The 24,015-nt window shown below is 55.7% G+C and overlaps 1 protein-coding gene across 9 annotated transcripts in view; it reads left to right on the top strand.

Moving 5' to 3' along the window:
• The window catches only part of TRAPPC9 (trafficking protein particle complex subunit 9), a 615,203-nt gene that overhangs the window by 486,163 nt on the left and 105,025 nt on the right, over positions 1–24,015 (top strand). For all 9 annotated transcript variants that reach the window (XM_057497647.1, XM_057497644.1, XM_057497645.1 and 6 more), the window contains one exon: positions 15,425–15,515. In XM_057497647.1, coding sequence (XP_057353630.1) covers positions 15,425–15,515 — 91 coding nt within the window. The remainder of the gene's footprint in view (positions 1–15,424; positions 15,516–24,015) is intronic.

Raw genomic sequence — 24,015 nt, 5'->3', positions numbered from 1 at the left:
GCGCACGATATGCATTGGTGACGTAGCTGGTGCTCCGCTGGCTGAGCAGGTGCTCCGGAGAAACCCAGGGCTCCTTGTGTGATTGTGTGTGTGCAGAGCACCTGCTCTGCTTGGGTATTTCACGAGGACTTGAGAGGCTGCGATGCAGAGATACGGCCTCAGTGCAGCCCCATAGCCTGGGAAGGTGTGGGGTGTCACCTGGCAATGAGATGCACTTTGGGGAGCAGGGTCAGAGCGTTGTGCCAAGTGCTGTGAGGCTCAGAGGAGGAAGCTGCGGGGTGCAGGGCAATCGGGGAAGGCTTCACAGAAGGGGTGACATTAGAGTGGGCTTCTTAAGGGCAAGTAGAAGTTTTATCTAGGGGACATGGGTTGGGGATGCTCTCAGGTCCCAGGGTGTGAGTGGATGGCTCACTCAGAACTTCTCCCAGGAAGAGGCAACTCTGTTGTGAGTGTCTGTTAATTACCTCATTCACACATTGACTCTGTGATTATGGGGTGGTCAGAGAATGCAGTATGGTCTCAGATTATTCCAAAGTGGCTCCTGGATTCTGGAAATACCCTCAGTGTGCAGGTGGCCCAGGAGCTGAGGCAAGGTCCTTCATGCAAACTGAAGTGGATTAGGGGCTGGCAGACCCTCTCTCCGAGGAGCTGGTGACAGAATGAGCACTTCGTGTGTGAGTAGAAGACATTGCAAACCAGACCTTAAAATGCAGTGCCTGGGGACTCGGTGTGAACTGAGCAGCCTGTCCTGGAGCTACGGCGTGTGGCTTTTGTACAGAGGGAAGCTAAGCGGTGCGGACACTGGAGTTGCCTTTTCCTGGTTTCGCTGGAGCTCAGCCCAGAGTCAGGGTCCAGTCCGTCCTTGCTGGGTAGATGAGCAGAGCGACACGGTGCAGAAAGAGGCTGCACTCGAGCCGTGTTCCAGGGCCCAGGTGTCTGCCCTCTCGTCTTGTTTTCCCGCCTCTCTCTGATTGGCACTCTCGCCCCATCGAGGAAATGGAAGCCCAGCCAGGTGAACTGACTTACGTGTGGGTCCAGCCAGGACGTGCTGCTGCCCGGGACCAACCCAGGTGGGGTTTCCAGCAAAGTACTCACCCCGCAGCCCAGTCCTCACAGGAGAGGGTCACTAGAACAGCGCAGGTCCTCTGTAGGTGAACACGGGAGACCCCTAAGCTCTCGTATTCTGGTACCTGTGGTTGTGATGCTGGAGCGGGGGGACGTGGGTCTCTCTGGTGGGACCTGGGTGAGAGGCCCCATGTAAGAGGGGAGACGCCCCGCACCCGGGCCTTGGGGCTCTGGCTTCACATGGGGAGGCCTGCTGGGAACGATTCCACCTCAGCTCGGCATCACCGCACCCCGGGGAGGAGGCAGGGAGGGAGGAGCCGGCCAGAGCCACCGCGGCCCTCCTCCAGGCCGGCATGTGCTGCCTTCTCGTGGGATCACGTGGGCCATCAAAGGGCTGAAAATGCCTTCTGCGTTTCCTTCCTTTCAGCCTTGACTCAGAGGTTGACATCCCTGTTTTCTGATTTTACTTAATCATTTGTGGAACAAATATTTATTGAGTGCCTACCACGTGCCAGGCACATCTGTCTTGTAGATTTACTGATCAGGGGTTTCCGAGACACTGTCCCTGTAGGCGAGTTCAGTGAAAGAGAATTAACATCAAGGACCTCGCTCGCTCTCTCTCCTCTGGTAGCGGCATCTGGCGTGGCATGAATAGCAGACTTCCGCTATTGTAAACCTGAATTCAACAGATGGGAAGACCAAAGATTGAATTGGCTAATAATTTCATTATGCATTTTAATATTTTCTCAATATTTAGACTTTATACAAAAATTTAAGCCTAATTTGACACCTATCCGTAGTAATAAAAATGGCCCATATGTAGCACGTAGGGCTGGATAGACATACTTCAAAGGCAACTGTGGATCTCGGAACAGATATATGCACACCTGTCTGTAAGATCCCAGCCACCAGAGAAGCAGCCAGGGGATGCTGGGACCGGCAGCCGCACTCGTTACCCAGTTAAGAAGCTTTATATTCTGGTTCCCACGTACCGGGCCCTGCAGCTGCCCCAGCCTGCAGGGTAGAGTGGCCTGAGGGTGGAGGCGGGGTCTCTGCTGGGGGTGCTGGCACGGCGCAGAGCCTGGAGAGCAGCAGGGGCCTGTGCTGGGCTGTGACCGGGCCTGCCTGCCTGCCCCCTCCGCTTCCTGACTCAGGCAGCTGTCCCACAGCTCTTTCTTCTGTGTTGCCTAGTCGTTGTTGCCAGTATTGGCCTCTGATTAGATGGGCCCGAAAGGGGTGCCTGCAGCTCTGAGAATCCCTCCCAGGGGCTGGTTGGGGGTTGGGCGGTTGGCCATGTGTGCTTGCATTTTCTGTTCATGATTTAGGAGAGGAATTGAGCGCCAGCATTCGGCCCAACCTTCCTTCGCCGCTGCCGCCAGCTCGCATGCCGCTCGCATAAGAAGCCCCTCTGTCCCTGACCTCTGCATCCGGCCCTGCCCAAACGGCCCCTTCCCCCGGGCTCCCGCCACACTCGGCGCTCAGCTCCTGTTTGTCACCTGCTCACCAAGTACAGGAAAGCTGGTCTTTCCTGAAGGCCGTTTCCTTGCCAGGCTGTGCCACTCTGGGGGTCATGCACTCAGCTACTGTTCGCTGATGACCTGCTGGTGCTGGGGTCGTGCCAAGCACCAGGGGGCACTGCGATGCGCCACGTGAAGCGTGCTCCCTTTGCCTGGCCCCGGTGCTGCGTGGAGTCCCTAGCACACAGGGACTGAACCGTCGGGGAATGGGTAGCGCCCCCCTCACCCATGCGGCAGCCAAATGCTGGCAGCCTAGTTGCGCTGTGCTGGGTGTGGTGCTGAATGTGGGAAAGGAATTTGTAACCAGCAAGATTGGCCTTAACTGAAGCCTGGCTCCTTTTCCAGGGGCAGCCCTGCCCAGACGGTGTGTAGTGGGAAGAAATGGGGGGTAAGCTCAGAGCAGGCTTGGTGTCAGCGTCCCTTCTCACTTCCCTGGTTTTGGTTGCAAATCTCCCTTCAAAAAACACTTCACGGATTGGTGAGGTACTTGCTGGCATACCGAATCCAATCCCGCATAGGTTTCATGATGAGAACGGGGCACACAGCTCAGCTGGTCCCCACAAAGGCTGATAACCTAGACCATCTGGGCAGCACCCCTGCCAGGTGGTCTTATAGGCACACATCTCCCCAGCTCTGTCTGGAGACCATTTGTAGCCATCCGAGAGGAGGCCCAAGGAACCAACCGCAATCTGGGCTTCTTTAGACACCTGAGAACCAGCATCCCAGAGCAGGAGATGGGTGATCATCTTTGCAGAGGCAGAGGTCAAATAAACGTTAATAGCTGGAAAGTACAAGGCTTTGGAGCAGTGCGGCTGCTCTTGCAGGGCAGGGCTGTGCACCCAGAGGAGCTGCGTGCCAGGGGCTCATGTCTGGGGCTGTGCTTTGCTGAGTGGTGTCTGTGTGGCCTTACAGGCTCCAATCCCTCCCTGTAAAACCAAGAAGCTCAACAATGGCTGCCGCGTTTGTCATCGGTTTTTATGGGGGCGGGGGTGGGGTGCAGAGCTCACAAGCATAGCCTGCAAGACTGTCAGCACAATGCCCTTAGTTTCATTGGTCACAACCAGGACAGCCGACCTGGGACACAGCCTTGCCTGGCTTCTCTGTTTCCAAGGCTCGTCCTTCCACTAAGGAACGTTTGCCTTCAAGCAGCCCCTCCTCCCTTTTAAGACAGAGACAGAGGCAGAGATTAAACTGTTTGCGGTGACTTGCCTAAGATCACCCTCAAACCTCGTAATTGGCCTCTGGCTTATTCTCAAAGATGCTCCTTTATGGAGGTCTGTCTTTCCATTCCCTGAAAAAGGTAACATTAAGCAAGACTCTCTTAAAGCATAGTACACTATGCTTTTCTAATAGTCAAGTTGAGAGAAATAGTTTTATCTAAATGAGTTTTAATACAGGCAGCTCCTGTCATCAGTGCAGCCGATTTCTTGATCATCTTACGTGCAGGGCTGAATTTTGTATACACCTTTAGGGAATTTAGTTTTTATAGCTGCTGGTAATCACGTGGTTCAGAGGCCTTTAATCTCACATTAAAACCTTGCCAGCCAAAGAGAGGTGTGTGCCTGACCCTCGATGCTGTTACATTGCCCTGTGTACTTGGCTTTCAGTGGGCAGTGGGGAGTAAGTGTTGAGGGACACAGGTTAGATTGCTACATACCTTAAAATCTCTTTGACAGGAATTAGGGGTTGTCACACAGCATAGGTTTCAGATTTGGCTGAGGGACTGTCTCCAGTAAAGTGCCATTTGAAATCTGTGTGTAGGGTGGGTATGGTGCCTGTATGTGGGGTGGGTGTACATGCACACAGATCGGTGTGCATTATGTTTGTGTGATCAGGTGCATTTGGGCTTGTATACCTTCTATGTACTATTGGTGTGACTGTTATTGTGAGCATGTATATCTGATGTCATAGAATCATAAGACTACAGTGCTTAAGGAACAACAACCTGTATAGCACTTACTAGATGCCAGGCACTGTTGTGAGCAATTTATGTAGATTTGCTCAATTTTCACAAAACTTCTATGAAGTAGTTTTACCCACATTCCACTGATGAGAAAGCTCCGGCCCAGTGAAGTTAGCTAACTTGTTTGAGGTCCCCAGATGGTAAGTGGCAGAGCTGGGATTTGCAGCCAGCTGTCTGGCTTCAGAGTCTGTACTTCCAGCTCTGTGTGGGACAATGGAAGATGGCCTGGCTTCTGCCCAGGCCTTCAGGGCATCCCGCCCACCTTCAGAGGAAGCCTGAGGAGGTGGCACCCTTCATCAGGGACCCGCCAGTTGCCGTGCTCTCTCTGCTTTATCTGCTCACTGTCCGGGGACTCCAGGGTACTCTCAGCCTGGCAAGACTGGCAGCAGTGAACCGGCTGCAGCCTTTCCCTTGGCAGCTCCCTGTGCTGTCTGGCATTTTCTGCCCAGCTGGGTCTCAGACACCAGGGAGCTGAGCCGAGATGTAGGCGCCCCTCCTGAGACGAGAGCAGCCAAACATCAGCATCCCCAAAGTTCATGATGCACGTTGGAAAACCAAGTCATGGGAAAGAGGCTCATTAATCACTTAAGGCAGTCTTTCCATTAGTTTAATTTCTATTTATGACAATTTGCTAATTTATTTGAGCTGAAGTGAGGCTGGGCTAAGTCCCTGCACCTGTAGTAACTCCAGAGCTGGCACGCAGGGCACAGGAAGCCCATCCTCCTGGAGTGGATGCCCGAGCAGTGTCCCCCTGACCCGCGTCCCCCTGACCTGCCTCAAGGATGCTCAGCTGGAAGCCAGCTTGGGAATGTCTGCGTCAGTGGCTCTCATGTGATGGGCTTCCAGCTCTTGCTCAGTAGACTGTAACCACCAGGCATTAAGAGCAGGGCACTTCTTTCCCCCAGGGGAAGTGAAGTCAATAGAACTGAGGCCTGCAGGTTCAGAGGGGATTCTGGCCACCTGCTGGGCTGCATGTTTCCCAAGGAAGAGTTGACTCAGCAATCATTTTTCCTGAAATACCAGAGCAGGTCGTGGTCAACTTCAGTCATGTCAGTGCAGGAGTTCAAAAGCTGCTGCTCCCTGGTTTCAGACAGGCATTTGTTTGCGGCACATTACCAAATGCCTCACTGCTAACGGCCCAGCAGAAGATGAGAGGGGAGGTGTTTTATTAACTTTCTGCATTTTCCTTGCATCTGGCTGCATTTTCAAAGATTCAGAAGTGAACATTCAGGGTTCCCAAGACACATAGAGGATTAACTGAGATAGGGTGTGTGAAAATATCATAAATAAAAAGGCTCTGCACAAATATTAATGAAACTTAACAATGGTGAATGACTAATAGTATAGAGTCCTTGCACAATAGACTACGCTTCTTAAAAGTAGGATTGATCTCATGGTAGTTGGTCTTTTCATCCTCAGCAGCTGCCACAGCATACATAGTAGGTATTAATAAATACTTCAGTGTGAATCAAGGCACACACATTGGAGTGGGAAGGCCTGGGGTAAGGGTGGGGACAAATGCATGTGGCAGGGGCTGGATAGATGCTCTGTAAGGTGTAGTAGTCACAGCTGGCGAAGAAAAACTGGGTGGCTTCTGGACTGGGGGTGTTAGCCCTTAGTCCCACATATGGTGAGGTGTAAGCTCCAGAGATGGGAGTATGGTCGCCAGAAAGACAAGGCTGGAGAGGGTTCTGGGCGGTGGGGGCACAGAGTAAGGGCACTGAGACAGGACACCGTGGCGTCTGTTGTGATAAGTCCTGGTAGCTGGGCATGGCTAGTACACACTCTTGGGCACAAGATCGCAAAGGGAGAGTGAGTCTGTCAGGAAAACAAATCGTGGGAGCTGGTGTAATCATATTCGGGGTTTGGGATTCTATCCCTAAAGCCGCGGGTAGCCACTGCAGCCTTTTGAGCCAGGGAGCAACGTGATCAGACTCATCTCAGGCAGGCAGGTCTGGTGGGGAGATGAACGCCCTCCTCTCCACCCTGCTGCTCTCTCGGCATGGTGTGTCTGTGACATCTCGGCATGGTGTGTCCGTGACACATCTGGTCCTGTGCTGTGGGATTGTCTGCCTGCCTTTAGAAATGAGGCATAAGAGTCTGTGAAAGGCAGAAGGGGTCTGTCTCTGCTTTCTCTTCCATCTTCCACCCCCGCCTTGGTGAGACCTTTAAGGGTAGTGAGTTGGAATGGAGGAGCACTGCTAAGATTGGGGATCCTGACCCCCATTTCTTCTGTAAAAAGTTACAATGGAGAACCGGAGCAATGGCACCACTCTGAGCCTTGGGGGTGGAAAAGGAACGTAGAACAAGGCCACTCTGAGGATGCAAATTACCTGTTGTATTGGATTGTGTATCTTCTGTAAGCCTCAGTCTCCCCTTCTGCCCCGTGCCTCTTGCATGTGGTGGGCATGAAGCTCCAGTGCAGTGCGGCAGTGTCCTGGTGGGCACGCACAGAGGAGACCGCTGCTCCAAGGGAACCATGCTCCCAGGGGGCCAGCCGCAGAGTCGGTGCCCAGTGAATGTTCACCTACCCAAGCTTGTGCGGGTAGTGATTTGTTGATAAACAGTGGCCCTGTGTGGACTGCAACTTAAAGCTTCTTGTACAATTCCGTCTGCATTATTCCTGAAAAAATTCACTCATCCCGTTGACCGCCTCCTGGACCTGTAGATCTGAATTAGGGGCTCAGAGAGAGGAACCCCGGTGAGCCCAGAGGGGCTCCCCGCAGCCTTGTTGGCGAACCAGTCATGGCAACGAACATCTGGCATACACGGAGGAAGTCTGACAGGGAGCCAGGGTGCACTTGGAGCGGAAGACGGGAATCTGAGACCTCACCCTTGCCCTTCCTTCACGTCCCCGAGGAGGTCTCCTCTGCCTGAAGTGGCTGTGAGGGCTGCATGAGGCGATCCAAGGGTAACTAACATGTATGGATGCTCAGGAAAAAGTAGTAGGCATTTATTCGCCTGCCCTGTGCCAGGAACAGTGCCGGCGGCCAGGGACGGCGTCTCCGACCCTCCTCGGGCTCAGAGCCACAGTAGTCCTCTGAATTCTTCCGTTGTTGGTTTGCGGAAATGAGCAGCTAAGCAGTGGGGAAGGCAGAGCTGCCTGCTCGCTGACCTTCCTAGTTTGGGCAGCAGATGACAGAGCAAGTTTAGAGTGAGCCAGGGCCAGACCCCGGTGTTGGGCCTCAGAGCTCAGCACCCGCGAGGGCCTGTGACCCACGGGCAGAGTGAGCAGACGGCAGTGACTCCAGATGACTCGCTTGTGTCTTTGAGGCAAGATGTGGCGAGCGCGGAGGGCACTGGGATTTGTGGGCCCCTGTGAGGGAGCTAGACGGTGCCTGTGGAAGTCTCCAGGGACAGGGCACGAGTTGGGCCAACCTGGGCTGGGAACTCAGTGTTAGGGTTCAGGCACATGGGGTTGTCGGTCGCTGTGCACGGGTGTGGTCGAGGATGATGGCAGAGCCGGGTCTGCACCGACAGGGGTTCCACGGTGTTCCTGCTGCACTGTTACCATTCCCGCCCCCCTAAGGGACAGGAGCAGAATCTCCAGGACAAGGACCGATTACTGACTACTTGGAAACATGATTGTGCCCCCCAAGGGATGAGAAAGGGCTCTAAGGGGAGGTGGCTTCTTCAGCACCACGGAGAGCTCCCAGCAGGCTCCCGAGCGTGTGCCGGGCCCTGCGCCCAGGAGCCTTGTTTGTCAGGTGGGGACCGCGGGCCCCAGCCCCCAGGAACACGTGCTGTGTTCACAGTCAGCTGGCTGACCGTGGGGCCCGGAGTGTGTGCTCCGGGGTCAGACTGCCTTGACCTGTCACTCCGGAGCTGTCAGCGTGCTCATTCTCCCCATGGGCCTGAGTTTAAAAACAAAGAAAAAACTTGGAAGCGGATGTAACAGTCCCTACCATCATGTTCTGAAGTCTAAATTTAATAGTGAGAATTAGAAGACGTGTTAAACCCCACGAGGTCTCTCTCATGGGAAGCACGTTGGAGGTGTTCTTTCCAGTAAAAGTAACGATAGGAATTACAGTCCTCAGCACCGTCACGTGCTGACCTTTTGCCCCGGATGCCAGGGTCTGTGTATTTAGGGAACAGCCGCCGCCACCACGGCGGGAATACTGTAATCTGGACCGTGAGAGCGGATGGCTAAGGCAGCCGTGTATGTCGCTGCTCCGCCAGCTTGGCATTTGTCCAGGCTCAGGTGTGAGATGTTTTTGGTGGCTTACGGGGCTGGAAGGGAGGGAGGTGTGCATGCAGGTAATTAGCTTTATTAGCTCGGCTGTATAATTTTATGGCTCACGTCCGAAAGCAAATTAATACAGAAATATGCTATTGGAATGGCTTCCAAAGCCTCGGTGCCACTTGGCAGCTTTGTGCTGACTCACACGCTAACTTGCTGCTCTGACTAATCATTTCGAAGCTCCTCATCCTGGCCACGTTTGTCAGGCACTATTTTTGCTCTGCAAGCACTGCGGTGCGGTCCGCCTTGAAAGCCTGGGCAGGGAGTAAAACGCCATGTTCTTAATTCTTGATTTCATATGAGTGAGAATAACCCTGGGAGAGAATCCAGGAAGGAAGCACAACTGAAGACATCCAAAAATGTGCATGTTAAGCCCAAATCCGTCAGCGGTCTGCATTCTGAGACCCTGTCCCTCCTGAGGGGAGGACGCATGCTGACCTTTATCAGCCCTGCTCTGGAGCACAGCTGTGCCCCCACGGTCCCAGGTCTGCAGCCCCTCAGAGCATTTTGTTTCATTCATAATGTCTTTAGGAGAACTTTGCTGTTTACTTTTTCTGAAACTTAGGTTTAAATAGGTAAAATGCTCACATGGTTCAAATACTTTTTACATGTTCCTACCTGCCTTGTTCCTGTGCATTTCCCCAGAATACCCATTTTTATTCACTGCTTCCACATATTTCAGAATTTCTTAGACTATACGTAAATATAAACACATAGTGTTATTTTTTTTATGCACAAATACATGCTGTTTTAATCTCTTGTCTTTTTCATGTAACCATACACATCCGGGGAAACTGCATGTTATTTCTGGAGCTCTCTCTCCTTCCAGTGGCAGTGTCAGGAGTGCCTGATCCCCAGGGGCTTTCAGACTCGGGCTTTCCCCAGTCGGGTGGGCGTGTGTCCATGAGTGCGTCTCTCTCCTTCCTGGAGCTGCCCCGCTATGGGAAGCGCCTGGACACGAGTTGGAAGTCGCTGTGGGGGATCCCTGCTCCATCTGTGCCTCAGACCCAGGGTGCTGTGCCCCCGGCCTCCCATTCTTCCCTGGCTCAGGTGTCAGTGTGAGCCTTCTTGCCTGGTTGAAGGGAACTGTGTGATGCTTTTGCCACAGAGGCTGTCCCGGGAAGTATGTCCCCAGCATCAGTTCCCTTCCCCGTCCCTCCTCTCTGGGCATCTTTGAATCTGAGACCCAGCCCTGCCCCCACCCTGGCAGCGTTGTCCTGAGTATGTCACTGCCCTGAGAAGGAATTTCTGTGAGTCACGTAGGCCCAGCCTAAGCCCACACTGGGAAGGCGGGCTGAAGCTTCAGCCAGCACCTTGTGCGCAGTGCCACCTCCCTCGTCTCATTGTCATTGGATTCTAAAGAGCTTTGTGGATTGCGGGTGGGGGCTCGCTGAGGGGCAGGTCGTGCTGGGTCTGAAAAGGAGGGAGCGGGCCGGTGGGAGGGGGCAGAAAAGCACCTGCAGGGCCTGGAGAGGAGAGCCGGCAGGCTGGCCGTCCCGCCAGGAGCCTACACAGACGCACCTGGGACTCCTGGGAGCAGCTGGCTGCCTCTCTGCTGTCCCCACCACAAGGCGCTAGGTGTGGGCTAGGCAGTGAGGACACAGAGGTCAGGAGGAACGCGGTCCTGGTCCCCAAGGAGCTCGCGGTGAGCCCGGGAAGCCCTAGGAAGGAGCCTTGAGCAGGGCTGCGGGCACAGAGGCCGGAGTGGCTTGCTGTCTCCTCCAGTCTGCAGAGCAGGAGGCCCACCGGCCGCCAGCCCCGCCACCTCTTGCCCTCAGACTGCAGGCTCCTGGGCTGCCGAGCTCAGGCCTGGCGGGTGCCTGCGCACAAACCGGGGAGCAGAGCCGAGCATGCAGCCCTGGGGCAGAGTCCTGGCTCCCTCTTACCCCCCAACAAGACCCAAGTCAGCGCGCAGTGCAGAGGCCTCGGTAAGGTGCCTGCCCGTTCACTGGCCAGCGGGTGGCTTTCCCTCCCTGCTTGTGCCAGGCACACCCCCTTCCTCCAGAACACTTTTCCTGATTAGGTTCTCTTCCTTTCACGTTCCTCACCTTGAGAAGTAATTAATGTGGTGCACTGTTTGTTAAAATTAGAATATTCAGACCTGTGGGTTGAAAGGAAGAAAAACAATCATTCAGTCATTATCCATGAAACTAAACACAGATACGGTGTCCTGTTCGTAAAGACAGAGATCTTCCCAGCCGGTAAATTCTTAATACTAAGCAACTCTTCTTGAGAAAATTACATTTCTGGGGAAGGAGAATGGGTTGACATTCACTCAGGAGTGTGGCTGTTTGCAAAGGCAGGGTGACCTGGGGCCAGTGCTGGGAAAGGGGACCCTACTAACCTCGGCTGCTGCGAGAGCAGAGGCACTGGGCTGAACAGCTCTCTCTTGAGAGCCTAGTAGCCCGTCACAGACAACCACAGTTATTTCTGACCCCACTTTGGACCTACGTGACACGTCTTAGGTTCTGGGCAGAGTAAGTTGTTTTCAGGAGCTCAGAGTTCACAGCAGAGACCAGTGTCTCCTTCCCTGTCTTAGGTGGAGAAAACCTGTCCAGGTGGCTTTGGGCCCCTTCCCATTCAGCCTGATTATATACATAAAGCCTGAGGAGGGCCCTGGAGAAGCCCAGGGGGGATGGCACACCAGAGTGGGTGGGGAAGATGAGGGGTGGCCTCGTTCTAGAGCTTGACTGGACCAGAAATTGGTCTCATCATGAAGCAGCGTTGGCCTTTGCCCACTCCCTCCCTGTGACAATCAGTCATTGGCTGTGGACTGTCCCCTGGGGGCTCCTAGGCACCTAACATGACATGGCGTTGGGGCTACCCCTGAGATCAGTGCAGCCCTTACGCTCCCAGCAGGGGCTTTAGGGGCGCTGCATGGAGGCCTCTGAGACCAGACGCCTGCCCTGGCCCATCTTTGGGACTGTGCCTGCAGGGAGTGACTGCCCGGTCCTGACTCAGGCAGGGGCAGGGGGCTGTGCAGGTCATCTCCGAGGTCCCTGACAACCCAGACACCAGGCTTTCCACTGGGTAGGTTCCTTGTAGGGAAAATAGGACTTGGCTTGGCCAAGATAATGGAGCTGTGGGGTGCTGGGCTGGGCCTTTGTGGTTTCCCTGGGCCCTCCCTGATGCCCTCCTGCATGCACACTCCCACCCTGGCACCGAGAAGGGGGCACCCCTTGCTGAGACTGGCCTGGGAATGGGAAGGACACGGGCCATCTGAGCCACACAGATACGTGATCGGCTTGATGGGGAAGCTGCCTCCACTGCGGTGCTGAGGCCTTGGGTGCGGGCACTGCAGCTCTCACGCTCTGAAGCCTCAGTTTCCCCATCTGTTGAGTGTAAATGTGCCAACTGCTGCTGCCCTTGCCCACTTCCCCGGACTTCTCCCAGCCTGTGCCGAACTAGCTTCTGCCTCTGCTGCAGTGCCCTGCTCTTCCCGCCCTGGCCCTGCCCTGCCAAGTTCCTGGTCTCCCGTGGCACTCAGCTCTCAAGACGCCCCTACCGCTGGGGACCCTGCTCTCTGCAGGTGCTCACTGCGCCTCGGGGTGTCCACCGCTGGTCCTAATCACAGGCCCCCTTCCTTAGGAAAACACATTCCGTTTTCCAGTTCCCCATCCTCACTGCCAGCTGTGTGGCATTTGGCACACTCACCTGGTTGTGCAGCCACCACCAGCATCTCCAGCATTTTTCATCTTCCCAAACTGACCCTGTGTCCCCAGTGACCACCAGCTCAGTGTCTCCTCCCCAGCCCTGGCACCACCCTTCTCCTCTGTCTTTATGAACCCGTGGGCTCTCGGGACCTCACATAGGTGGGATCATTCAGTATTTGTCCCGTAGTGACGGACTCATCTCACAAGAGCCCTCCAGGCCTGTCCATGCTGTGGTGTACTGAAGAATTTCCCTTCTTTTAGGGCTACAGTATCCATTGTGTGGACAGACCACGTGCTGTTTATTCACCCATTTGTCCGTGGACACTGGGTTGCTTTCACCTTCTGGCTGTTGGGACTCTTGCTGCGATGAGCGTGGTGATTTATTTGAGTCCCTGCTGTCACTGCTTTCAGGTGCGAACCCAGACATGGGGTTGCTGAAGGCTGGAATTTTCTTTTCTTCTTTTATTGAGATATGTACAATAAAATGCGCAGATCTTAATGTATCGCTCAGTGAATTTAAAGGTGGCAGTTTCTGATTGCAGTCCTGCAAGCCAGGGGTGCCGTGGGGCTTGGACCAGCCTCAGCTCCACCTCCCCAGCCACCTTCAGGCCTCACCCAGATGACCACCCCTCTCCCCAGACATCTGTTCCGTTAGCAACTTGTTGAACTAGTGAATGAGGTGAATGAGCCCTAATTCCTAGATTGTCATGGGACCATATAAGATAATTAAAAGTGCTGTGTGAAGTTTATGGCAATCACGATATCAGTTCAACAAGCAGACTGTGTATGAGATCAAGAAATTTTCATTTGGGGAATTTTCTTAGTGAGAGAATTATCTGTGGAAGAAACCCTTTGGTAAGTTGCTTACGGTAGGGTGAAATTCCTGAGGAGTCTGAGGCGACCAGTGGTGGCTGAATCCCCGAGGTGGGAGAGAAAGCGTCTGTCTCCTGAGGTGGGGGGGTGCCAGGAGAGGGGGTGCCACGCTGTGGGCCGGGACTGCTTTCCAATGATCCCCCATGGCGATGCTGTGAAGTTGGTGTTGCTCTTAAGCCCATTTTACAGATAATGAAACAGACAAGAGAGCTGAAATGAATTGACCATTGCTCATTGGTCATGGTGCCAAGATGCACAGCTAGGTTGCGGCCCCCTGAACCCCCCACCCCGCACAGGGCTGCCTGCCCACTGAAAGGAGAGGAGAGGGCTTGTGCCGTTTGCTTGGGGCCGCAACACCTCTGTGTGACCCCAGATTTCCAGTAACAGCTGCCAGGCGCTCAGATTCTTGGTTGAAGAGAGGTGAGGAAGGGAGGGGATGCGTGTGACCCTCAGGTTGGATGTGGTGAAACAAACGACATGTGTGGGTGGGAGCTTGAGGCAGACAGGCCCTGAGCACCTACAGGGCCGTCTGCGGGACCGTGTGCACCAGGTGGGAGGGAAGTTCTCTGGGTCTCCCCACCTCTGGGCTGCACATGGAAGGGCTGTGGGCATTGGAGGCAGATGTGGGGTGGCCCCTGCATCACTGGCCCAGATGTTTACTCGTCTGGCTTCATCTATTCATCGAACTGTTCACTGAGCCGCACTGAACCAGGCACTGTCCTGGGCCCCAGGACGAAGGCTCTGTGTTCACGCAGCAGACAGGCTAGTGGTGAGGCCAGACAGCTTGTGCCGGTTGCCAGGAGGATGCCTAGGGGCCTTCAGAGCAGGGACAGGCCCCATGGGAGGCTTGAGAGGTACAGGGTGAATAAAGTTTGGTGGGGGCTGGGGGGAGGCAGGGAAGGCGTTTCCAGGGAAGAGCACAGAATATGGGAGCGTAGGGGATCCAGGGAGCACGTGCTGTTCTGGGAGAACTGGAAGTCCACAGTAGCCAAAGGAGGACTCGAGGTGGAGACATAGGCACAGGTCCCGCGTGTCCCCACACCTCACCGCTAGGCTCCCCTCCAAGGCCCACTCTGCACATGGCCGGCCTCTGGGTGCTGGTCTGGACTTTTGGAGGGTGGTGCCCTAGCTCTGCCTGGGGCCTTTGCGCTCAGACATCCCCTTTGTGCAGCACACGCAAGACCAGAGACCCCGAAGCACCAGTCCGTTGGCAGGAGAGACCCGGGAGCTCTGGTCTGCATTCCCTCGGGCCTGGTGTCCCCTCACCCGCGGCCTCGGCCCGTCCCACTCTGCCCGCACAGCTTTATCCTGACGCAGCTGTCCTCTGGCTTGGCGAGTGCCAGGCCGTTACTGTGTTGTCTTGCCCAGCATGTCAGCCTCTCAAGAGCTAGGTTTCTGTCTCTTCATCCAGCGTCCTCAATGCATCTCGTTTCAGACACACTGTGTGTTTGTTCATGCCATTAACTTGCTGAAGGAAGATAGAGGCCCCCCCCTTACCCCCCAGTCACCAAAGACTGTGAGGAATCGAATCCTTCCCTTCCCATCGCAGCTTCCATAGAGGGGCTCTGATGTATAAGGAAGGGGAGAGGGGCTTACGGGTCTGCTTCTGGGAACTGCTGGGCTGCTGGGTCTCAGTGCCTGGAGGCCTGTTTCCTGCATCTCTGAACCTGATGTCTTCATCCACTTGCTGAGAGATTTTATGACTTTCTCAGTTATGAACTCACGTTAAGTGCCCACTTGTGATAATATGTGTGATTACATAATGATGTAAGAGGACAGACCGGAAACCAGCATGGAACTGACATGCTTCAAGTATGCGTTTGGTTGTACCGGGCCGTGAGCCATAGTTTGCACGCTTTGTTACGGAACCACAACCTCCATTTTCATTATTCCCCCCAGCAAATGTAGCTGTCAGATTAAAATCTCCCAGTGATTTCCCCTCTTTATCTGACAGCAGCTCAGGTTACCTGGTTTTGGGGTGAGGGGGAGGAGCACCAGGTGATGGTTTAGTGGTTGGTTGGACCGTCACCTAACTGGGGGGCACACACTGGCTATGGGAGGTTTCCTGCCTGGGAGGCTGTCTCGGAGCCGGGTTTTCCTTGACTGATGTCACCCCTCCCTGAAGCGCACAGGCGAGGCGAGCGTGGAAGGTCTGCTGAGCCAGCTGGTCCTGGAGCACCTGCAGCTGGCTCCTCTGCAGTGGGGTGAGTACTCCCGGTGCCCCGGGGAAAGAGCCCTGGGCCTCTAATGTACAAGCGCGTCCGTGGCGGTGGGTCCTGAGGTCTTCGTGGGAACCTCGGGCGCCGGGGAGCTGCCGCGTGCTGCTGGCGTCTTTGTGTGCGTGTGTGCGTGCATGCGTGTGTCTGCTGGGTGGCCCTGGGCAGGTCTGCACCCACCTGTCTGCGGGCACCTTCAGCACAAACTTGTGAAAGCATCGGTGCCCTGCATGTACAGATGTGGGACGACTGTCCAGACCCCCTCAGGTTCCAGGTGCTGTGGTCCTGCGTGGCGACGCTTGCCCATGTCAGGATGGGCGTGTCTTCTGCAGATGCGTCTGGACCGGGGGTGGCCAGGTAGAACAGGGTGTGCTTATTACCTCCTCTGTCCTGGGGGAGCTGTGACAGCTTGTCACATTGTCAGCACGGAAGAGTGTGAGTTTGGTGAACATCAGAGCACAGCCTGGGGCTCGGCCCCCGAGAGGTCACCGTGATTCAGCGCATAAACCAGCCCAGCGGCTTTCCCCTCAGTCTCTGCCTTTCTAAACAGCAGGCGAAAAGATTTTGTTGAGAAACAAACTAAATGTAGTATTTTTGTTGAAGTGAGAGGCTTTATTATTCTCTGGAAATGGTTTCATTTTGTGATGCACTTTGGGTCAGCTTCAATCAGTTATATATATTTATATTTATAGACTTTTTTCCTTTACCCCAGAAATCACAGTAAATTGGTGGCTGGTTTTTAATCCAGTGAGTTATTAATGTCAGTCTCCCCCTTTGCATGCTAGATGCCCATGAACATTATCCCAGGGGCTGGAAGAGAAGAGCAAACCTTTCCCCTGGCGTCCCTCCCTGCACCTCGCCGGGCTCCCTGCTCCCACAGGCGAGGCTGCTAGTGGGCGGGGTTTACATGCAGGCGGCTCTCCCCCTCACCCAGCCAGAGATGAAGGAGGGGCTCCTGGCTCTGAGAGGGTGTTGCTGTGTGTTCCTCTGGGAGCCACTGCAGCCTGGATGCTTCCAGGTTGGAATTTTGGAATGTCCTGTGTCTTGGTCACCTGGGTGCAGCTATGTGGGCAGTTATGTGGGCAGCTGAGGAGGGTCAGACACCCTCAGGCTTCTGGGAACCGGCCCCATGAAACAAAATGCAGCAAAGTGTGAATGAGGGTGTCACGTCAGCCCAGAGGACTCTTTCCCCAGGGCGCAGCAGCCCACTGTCCACAGCGCAGCAGCCGGGAGGGTCTGAGTCACTGCAGAGCAAGAGGAAGGGGCCTGGGGCAGCTGGGGCCTTTGCCGCGTTTGTGTTGGTTTCCACGCAGGTGTTCCCTTTCTCTTTGGCAGTTGACCATGTCTGGGCCACCTGTCCTAGGCACGTGGCAAACAATACAGGAGTTAATGGTGTATCCTGGAGAAGATGGGTGACTTAACAAACAGCATGAGGACCCCACAGGCATTTCTGCTCGGGGCACCGAGCTGTTGCCGTGAGGTGCCCCCAGCAGCGGCAGCCTTGTCACACTGCGTCCTGCCGCATCCTGCCGTGGCCTGGCTCCTGTCCTTAGGCATTAACATTCTGCAGACACGGGGCACACAGTTTTCCTGATGGCAGTGCAGTAATCAGTTTAATGACCACCCTATCTGGCTGTTTCCAGTGAGCATCTTTATGTATAGCTTTTGGTTTGGTTTTCTGACTAGGCCAGTTTCCTAGTTTTGGAGCTACTAGGTCAAAAGACGTGGACATTCTAAAGCTCTTACGCTGCTCTGTCAAGTGGCCCTGTACCCACGGATCATGGGGCGGACACCGGGGCCTGGGGCTCCTGCGGCGGCTCTCTGGCTCCTGCTGTGAGCGCAGGTCCGGTGGGGTGGCGCTGAGAGCGTTCTGCTCGCCCCCCTCCAGCCCACCGTCTGTCCACAGTGGGGTAGGGTCCTAGCCGTCTCTGTCTCCTCTGTCTGGGCCCCACGCCTCGGGCCTGCGGCTCCTCGCCCCTAACCGGGTCCTGGACCTCCCCACTCCCTGCACCCACCCATGACTTGGGGCGCTCCCAGGGCCCCTGACCTGAGGGCTTCAGGCCTCCCTGCACAGGCTGCCTGGCCCCCACCAGCCTCACCCGGCAGGGGCTTCTGGAGCTTCCCACCGTGGGCCTGCTTGGCCTGGGCTGACGATGCCTTCTCTGTCAGCAGGCTCACGTGGACAGCTTAAAGAACTAAGGCCTGCTACTTTAAAGTAGCCATTGGGAAGTGCATATCCCGTGCCCGGCGAGGCGAGGGCTTTGCGCCCTCACTCTGACCCTCAGCCCGCTGCACACCTCCTTCTCCCCCCGGGGACACCGTGGTTCGGCCAACTTGGTCTTGTCCAGCCCTGCCCAGCTGAATGGCAACAGGTCCAGGGTCAAGGGCAGATGTCTTCACACTGGAATCTTGATGTTTCCACTAGATAACTGCATAAAAGGGATCCATTGTCATTGTAGAGAGCTAAGGAAAATCAGGAAAGAGAAAGTACCCTCTCCCAGCCCCCAGAATGGCCTCTGCTTCATTCCATTTCTGTGCATTTCAGCCTTTTTGCTATCCCCGAATTTAAATTCTGTTCATAGAGATAATCAAACTGTATTTGTACTTTTGTGTCCTTTCTTACATGTGGTGAAACATAAACATTTCCCGTGTTGTACACGTGTCTCACCAATGCTATTAAAGGCCTCCCCTACTTTCATCAGTGGATGCAAAATAACTTTGAACTTGTTAATTGATGTTTTGGTTGTTTTCAGATGTTGGTTGATATGTAAGTTTCATGCAGGGACTTGTATGCAGAGCCTTTTCTGTTTTGGGGTCATTCCCTCCATGACGGTTCCCTGAAGTTAATATTCTGTGGGGTGGTGGCAGAGTAAAGCCGTCAACCTTTGCTGTGTGATAATGGTGGTGGCGCATGTCACGGATGGGCATGGCTTTGGCACAATGCCTGGTTTGGCTCTGCTGCTGTCTCCTGGTGTGACTTCCTCGGGCAAGTGGACAAGCTGTCTGAGCCTGGGGTTCTTATTTATAAACCAGAGGTGCTGAGGGCACCAAACCCTCACTGAAGGTTAGGAGGGATGCCTGTGATCTGGCGAGTGCCTGCTCGCTGCCTCTCAGAGGCCCAGGTGGGCCTAGGGCCAGTGCGGGACACCGGACTTGTGTGCGGTCATGCAGAGGGCGATGCTGGGATGCTGGGGGTGATGGGCACCTACTCCTTCTGGAGAGCGTCCGAAGTCAGGGCAAAGGGCAGGACAGAGCTGCAGCAGGGCCATGGCCTGGGGCCGCACGCAGGACCTGAGGTGGGGCCCCAAGTCAGCATCTCTAGGCCGGAGCTCCCCGGACGCCTCCTGACTGTGTCCAGAGTGGTCCTACAAACTGCTGAAGGCTGCACCTCTGGCTGGGAGGGTGGGTTGCAGAGCCCAGCACGCTGCCTGATAGACAGTCTGTTTCCAGTTGTTTCCATAGATATCCAGTGGTGGGGACTGAAGGGGTGAACCGCCTGCCACCCTGAGTTGGCCGTCCTGCTGCTGTGCTCCTTTTTACCCTCACCGATGACCTCTTGCAGCTTCCACAATGCATCAGTAGTTGGGGTTCGCTTCCACTGGCAGCAGCGGGGCAGGTCTGTGTTGGCTACATTACGGAGTGGGCACTTCCAGGGCATGGCCTCCAGATAACCACCGGGCAGCCCCACCCGTGAGCACCCGTCCACGAGAGCTGCGATGCGCAGGTAGCGCTCGTGGGAGAGTGGCCACGTGAGGCCTCCCCGTGCCCTGCCTCCGAGAGAACGATGCCCTCACACCTGGGGAGCCTGACCTGCACCCAGACTCTCCGTGGGGTGTGTCCAGCCTACGCAAGTCTGTGAGGTCATCACTACTGGTCCCCTTGCACTAATGAAGGGGCACAGATCGGGGTCACATTACCTGAGGCTGCGTGGAGCATGTAGATGCTTGGATCAGTGGGTTTATCTGTTCATTCACTAAGTACCTCTCTACTGACCTTCTGCTCTGCACCAGGCACTGGCCTGAGTGCTGGGGACACAGACCCAAGTTACCCTAGATCCCTGCCTTGAGGACACTCCAGGTCTGATGCAGGCGGGAGCCAGGTCAGCTAAGCCAGGTGTCTTGTGAGTCTTGCAAGCGGAGGCTAGAGGCAGCCCCAGACCCTGCAGGCACCTGGTTGTGAAGGAGTCAGCCATGCCCTTGGGGGCGGGACGCAGAGCCTGTGGCGCTGACCGATCTCAGGGACCCCCTTGGGGACAGGCCATCCGGAAGGCGCCATGGGGCCCACCAAGTCTCTGTTGCTCCTCTCCCAGGGGTACCTTCTGCATCCAGCCAGCCCCACTCGGGAGTCCAGATCCAGGAATGTCAGGCAGCTGGACTGTCTGTGCCTCCGAGGAAGGGCTGCCCCCAGGGCTCCCGGGGGCTCTGCAGTGGGATGAGCCCCCACTCCTGCAGAGCCTCCTTTCAGCAAACAGTGTGATGTGGGGGCCCGTGCAGGGCTGGTTTGTTTCTAATAGGAGATTCACGCAGAACTGGCTGCCACAGGTCACCGAACGAATTCTGTGAGGGACACCTTGGGTGAGGGAGTAGAGAGCCAGGTCCTGTCCAGTCATCTGGCAGAGGGGTGGGCAGCCGCACGTGGCTGTGGATGGCCCGGCCCTTCCTGGCAGCGGGGCCTGCCGCTGACCCCTGCCTCCATCCCGGGTGGTGTAGCAGTGTCTACACCTGGGCTGTGTGGATTTCTCCAGACAGCTGCTCCTGGGGGAAGGTGTGGGGCAGCGCTCAGGCCCACTGATGAGGCCGGGCTTGCGGGCCAAGCTCACTGGGTGGTTTTGGCAGCCCCAGGAGGCTCGGAGGCCTGAGCTGAGGACCCCCACCCACTAGGGCTCAGGATGGCTGCCAGCCATTTTGTCTGAGGCCCAGCTGGCCAGGCAGAGGGCACAGGGAGTCCAGGGGCCACATCACTGTCCCTCTGGCACCTTTGCCAAACAGAAATATGTAAATGTATAAAGAATAGGGACAATTTATAAAGTCTATGAAAGTAGTTAAGTTCTTTTTGAAGGAAAAAAGATGGAAACCTAAAACCTCTATACAAAGAAAAAGCCCCAGGCCATTCCTAACCCCCCACCTTGGGGGTAACCCTGTGAGATTAACAGGCCCCCAGCTGTCCTTCCATTGGGGCGGCAGCCCTGCGCATGGGGGCCCCCTCTGTGCCAAGCATGCCCTACATGCTGCTGTCTCTGCCCTGCCAGCCACCAGGGGGGCACCAGCGGGTCCCTGGGCTGAGGGCTGGTCTCCAGAGCCTGCCACCGCACCTCCGTGGGACCCTGCCTCCACCCGCCCCCCGCTGCAGGCTTCCCTTTGGTCCCAAACACCCTACATTCAAAATAGTGTTCGGGGGGCCTGCTGCACTGTGATAATTCCCTCAGAAGAAGAGCCGCATTTGCGGGGTGCTCCCTGCAGTGCGTTGGGAGCTCTGTTGAGTGACTTTCCCTGTCACCTCGTTTGTTCTTCGTGATAACCTGCTGTTATGAATAAACATTGCATGTTTTATGGCAGAGTGAAAAGATTATAATTTGTCCCCAAACTGCCAGCCCTGCCTCTGATCTGATCCCTCAGGTTCTCACCGCAGCCCAAACGGCCCTCCCAGATGTGACCCTGGTTATGTCACTCTTCTTCTTAAAACCCCCTCGGCCCCGTCGCCCCAGGATAGGCTGCAGTGCATGGGATGGGCTCCCTGACTCCAGCCACCTCTTTGGCTTCCGTCCTTTCCTCACGCTCCCACTGCCGTCTCCCCAGGGTGCGCGCGCTGCCCCCCATTGCTGCCAGCATGCCCTGTGCCCCTCTCTGCCAGGTCTTTTCACCTGTGCCCTCAAAGTCAGCCAGCCCTCTCCCTCCAGGAAGCCTTCCTTCATCCACGGGCCTCCGTGTGCCTGCCCCACTGCTGAGCTGCGTGTCCCTTCCTGCATTTCCCTGGCTCCCACCATGGCACTTCCTCCATGTTGCCTGTGGGCTGCCCCGTGACACCTGGTGCAGATGCCAGGACACAGCTTGCAGAGCAGGCTGACTGGCGTTTCCTGAAGACCTTGCCTCCGTGTGGCCAGCACGGCCTCCAGGGTGGCTAGGTTGACCTACACTTGCACTGGCAAGGGGAAGACAGCACCAGGTCACCCCGAGTGTCTGTGCGTGGCCGTCAGCTGGAGGGCCTGCTCCATCAGGCGTGAGGGGCAATCTGAGCGAGGCTCGGCCCTGGCCCACAGTCCCACCCCTGTGCCAAGACACAACACAGCCTGACTGCTCAGCAGGGTTTGCTGCTGGGAACCATGAGCCAGGCCAGGGGTTCAGATCCTGGGGCCAGAGGGAACATCTTTCTGAGCCAGGTCCCTAGAGAGAGCTCCAGTACAAAGGGTGGGAGATGGCCCGGCACCCACGCCAGTGAAGCGGAAGTACCCCGTAGCCTCCAGCGTCTTGCACCTGGAATAACTGACCGTCCAGGACTCAGCTTAGACATCCTCCCTGCAGGCAGGAAGCCTTCACCGCCTACCACCCGAGTTATCTTTGCCTGTCCACTCTGGGTCTCCTCCCAAGCCTGCGAGCTCTGTGGCGCAGTGACCATGGGGGTGGGGGGCAGGTTACAGGAGGTACTGTGTCCTGGGTCTGCCTGGGTGCACCTGGCTTCAGGGATGGCATCGTGGGGGCCAGGTAGCACCCACATCCCCGACTAGGGCTCAGCCTCCTCATCAGGGGGAGGCTGATGGATGGGCCAGGAGGCAGTGGGCACGGGTGCTGTGGGAGAAGGGGCCTCCCTGTCTAGTCCCCGGTGCTGTGGCCGACTCCTGCCAGCTCAGCTGGGGCTGTCACCATTACTCTTAGACTCCAGTGAAGGTGGTTAGCAGTGTATTGTCCTCTTCTCTCCATGAGGATGGACAACAAGGCTTGGGGAGGCGGGGGACTGACCCAGGGATCCCCAGGAAATCAGCAGTGACATCAGGGCAAGTCTTGAAGCGCTCTTCTAGAATTTTGGTCCTTGTGTCTCCATGTCCCCAGCCCCCATCCACTCATCCCTCCACCTACCCATGTGTCCACCCACCATCTTCTGTGTGCCCTCTGAGCTAGGCTGGGGCGACCACCCCGGGGCCCACCTCTCGACGCTCTCCCCTCCAGCTGCCTACCACTTTCTCTGAAGTTTTCTTCTCTTTGGAAGGGGGTTTCTGCACTTGGCATCTGCCCGTGGGAGAGTTGGACATGGGGCCATTTTCATCATTGGCCTTAATCTTGGGAAATTCAAGGTGTGTTGTATGGGTGACCTCCCAGTGCCTGACGTTTCCTGGGATCAGTCTGCCCAGCCGGAGGCAAGAGACACTCCCCTCACTGTGCCACAGGGGCTGAGAAGGCAGCGGGCGCCAGCGCAGCTAAGCTCTGAGGGAAAACACAGCTTTAAGGTCTGAGACCACCACAGAGTGGCAGGTGCCAGGTTACCAATCCCTGGTAAGTAAACAGCTAAGAAGAATTGGCTAAAAATACGACATTTTCTGCTCAGAAGTGGGCCCTGGCACCCTGATCTTAACAAAACTGAGCCACGAAGCCAAGAAACATCTTGGCTCCCAGACTTGACCAGCAGTCAGCGTAACTACCTTTCTGGAAAAGCCCCTGGGGCGGGCCCCTGCCAGTGGTTACCGTGCCTCATGTCACATGGTCCCCACAAAGCTCCATAAAATTGGAAAAACCACTCCTGTTTTGTAGAAAGGGAGTCCAAAAATTAGGACTACGTTGCCAGCGCAGCACGTGAGCGGCAGAGTGAGGGCGGCGCCCAGGCCTGACCCGCGGGGGACTCAGAACAGGGCCAGCGAGCCTCCCCCGACGTGTGATCTCCGTGAGGCCAAGCAGCCAGTGTTGGCTTGTTTTATCTGTTTTGCAGAGATAACACACTCACAGGCATGCTTCAGGATTTAAGAGGTGCCCAAAGCGAGGCGTCCTCCACCCTGGGCTCCCCACGGGCCGTGCTGCTCCAGCCCCCGTCCTCTCCACGCTGTTTCTGTCCTCGGTGGCCCCAGGTGAGAGCTCCCTGCCGCTTCCCGTTCTCTTGCGAGGAATTAGCTGCATCATTCCATTGGACACCCACAGTGCGTCCGTGTGATTCCTAATCACGGCCTAAGGTGGATGTCGTTCGGCTCCTTATTTTGATGGACCCTTAGGTCGGTTCTGCTCTTTCGCCACTATAAACATTGTTGCACCGTATACCCTTGTAAGAATGCTAACCCAGCACCAGGGAGTTAGGCTGGCAAAGACTTATTTTAAATCTAGCAATCTCTTTAAAAGTATCTTCTGTTTTTGTATCGTACTTAGAAAGACTTATTTAGATTACATTTAAAAATTCTAATATTTTCAGGGGCTCATTTGTTTTAGCACTGAAATCTGTTATTTATCTGGAACTTACTAAGGGATGAAGGATGAGGCCTGGGTCACCTTTCTTTTCCCAGAAAGCTACCTAA

This window comes from Manis pentadactyla, chromosome 3, assembly GCF_030020395.1.
Source record: "Manis pentadactyla isolate mManPen7 chromosome 3, mManPen7.hap1, whole genome shotgun sequence".
Classification (NCBI taxonomy): Eukaryota; Metazoa; Chordata; class Mammalia; order Pholidota; family Manidae; genus Manis; species Manis pentadactyla.
The sequence above is the reverse complement of the archived record's forward strand: the minus strand, read 5'-3'. Positions and strand labels throughout refer to the sequence as shown.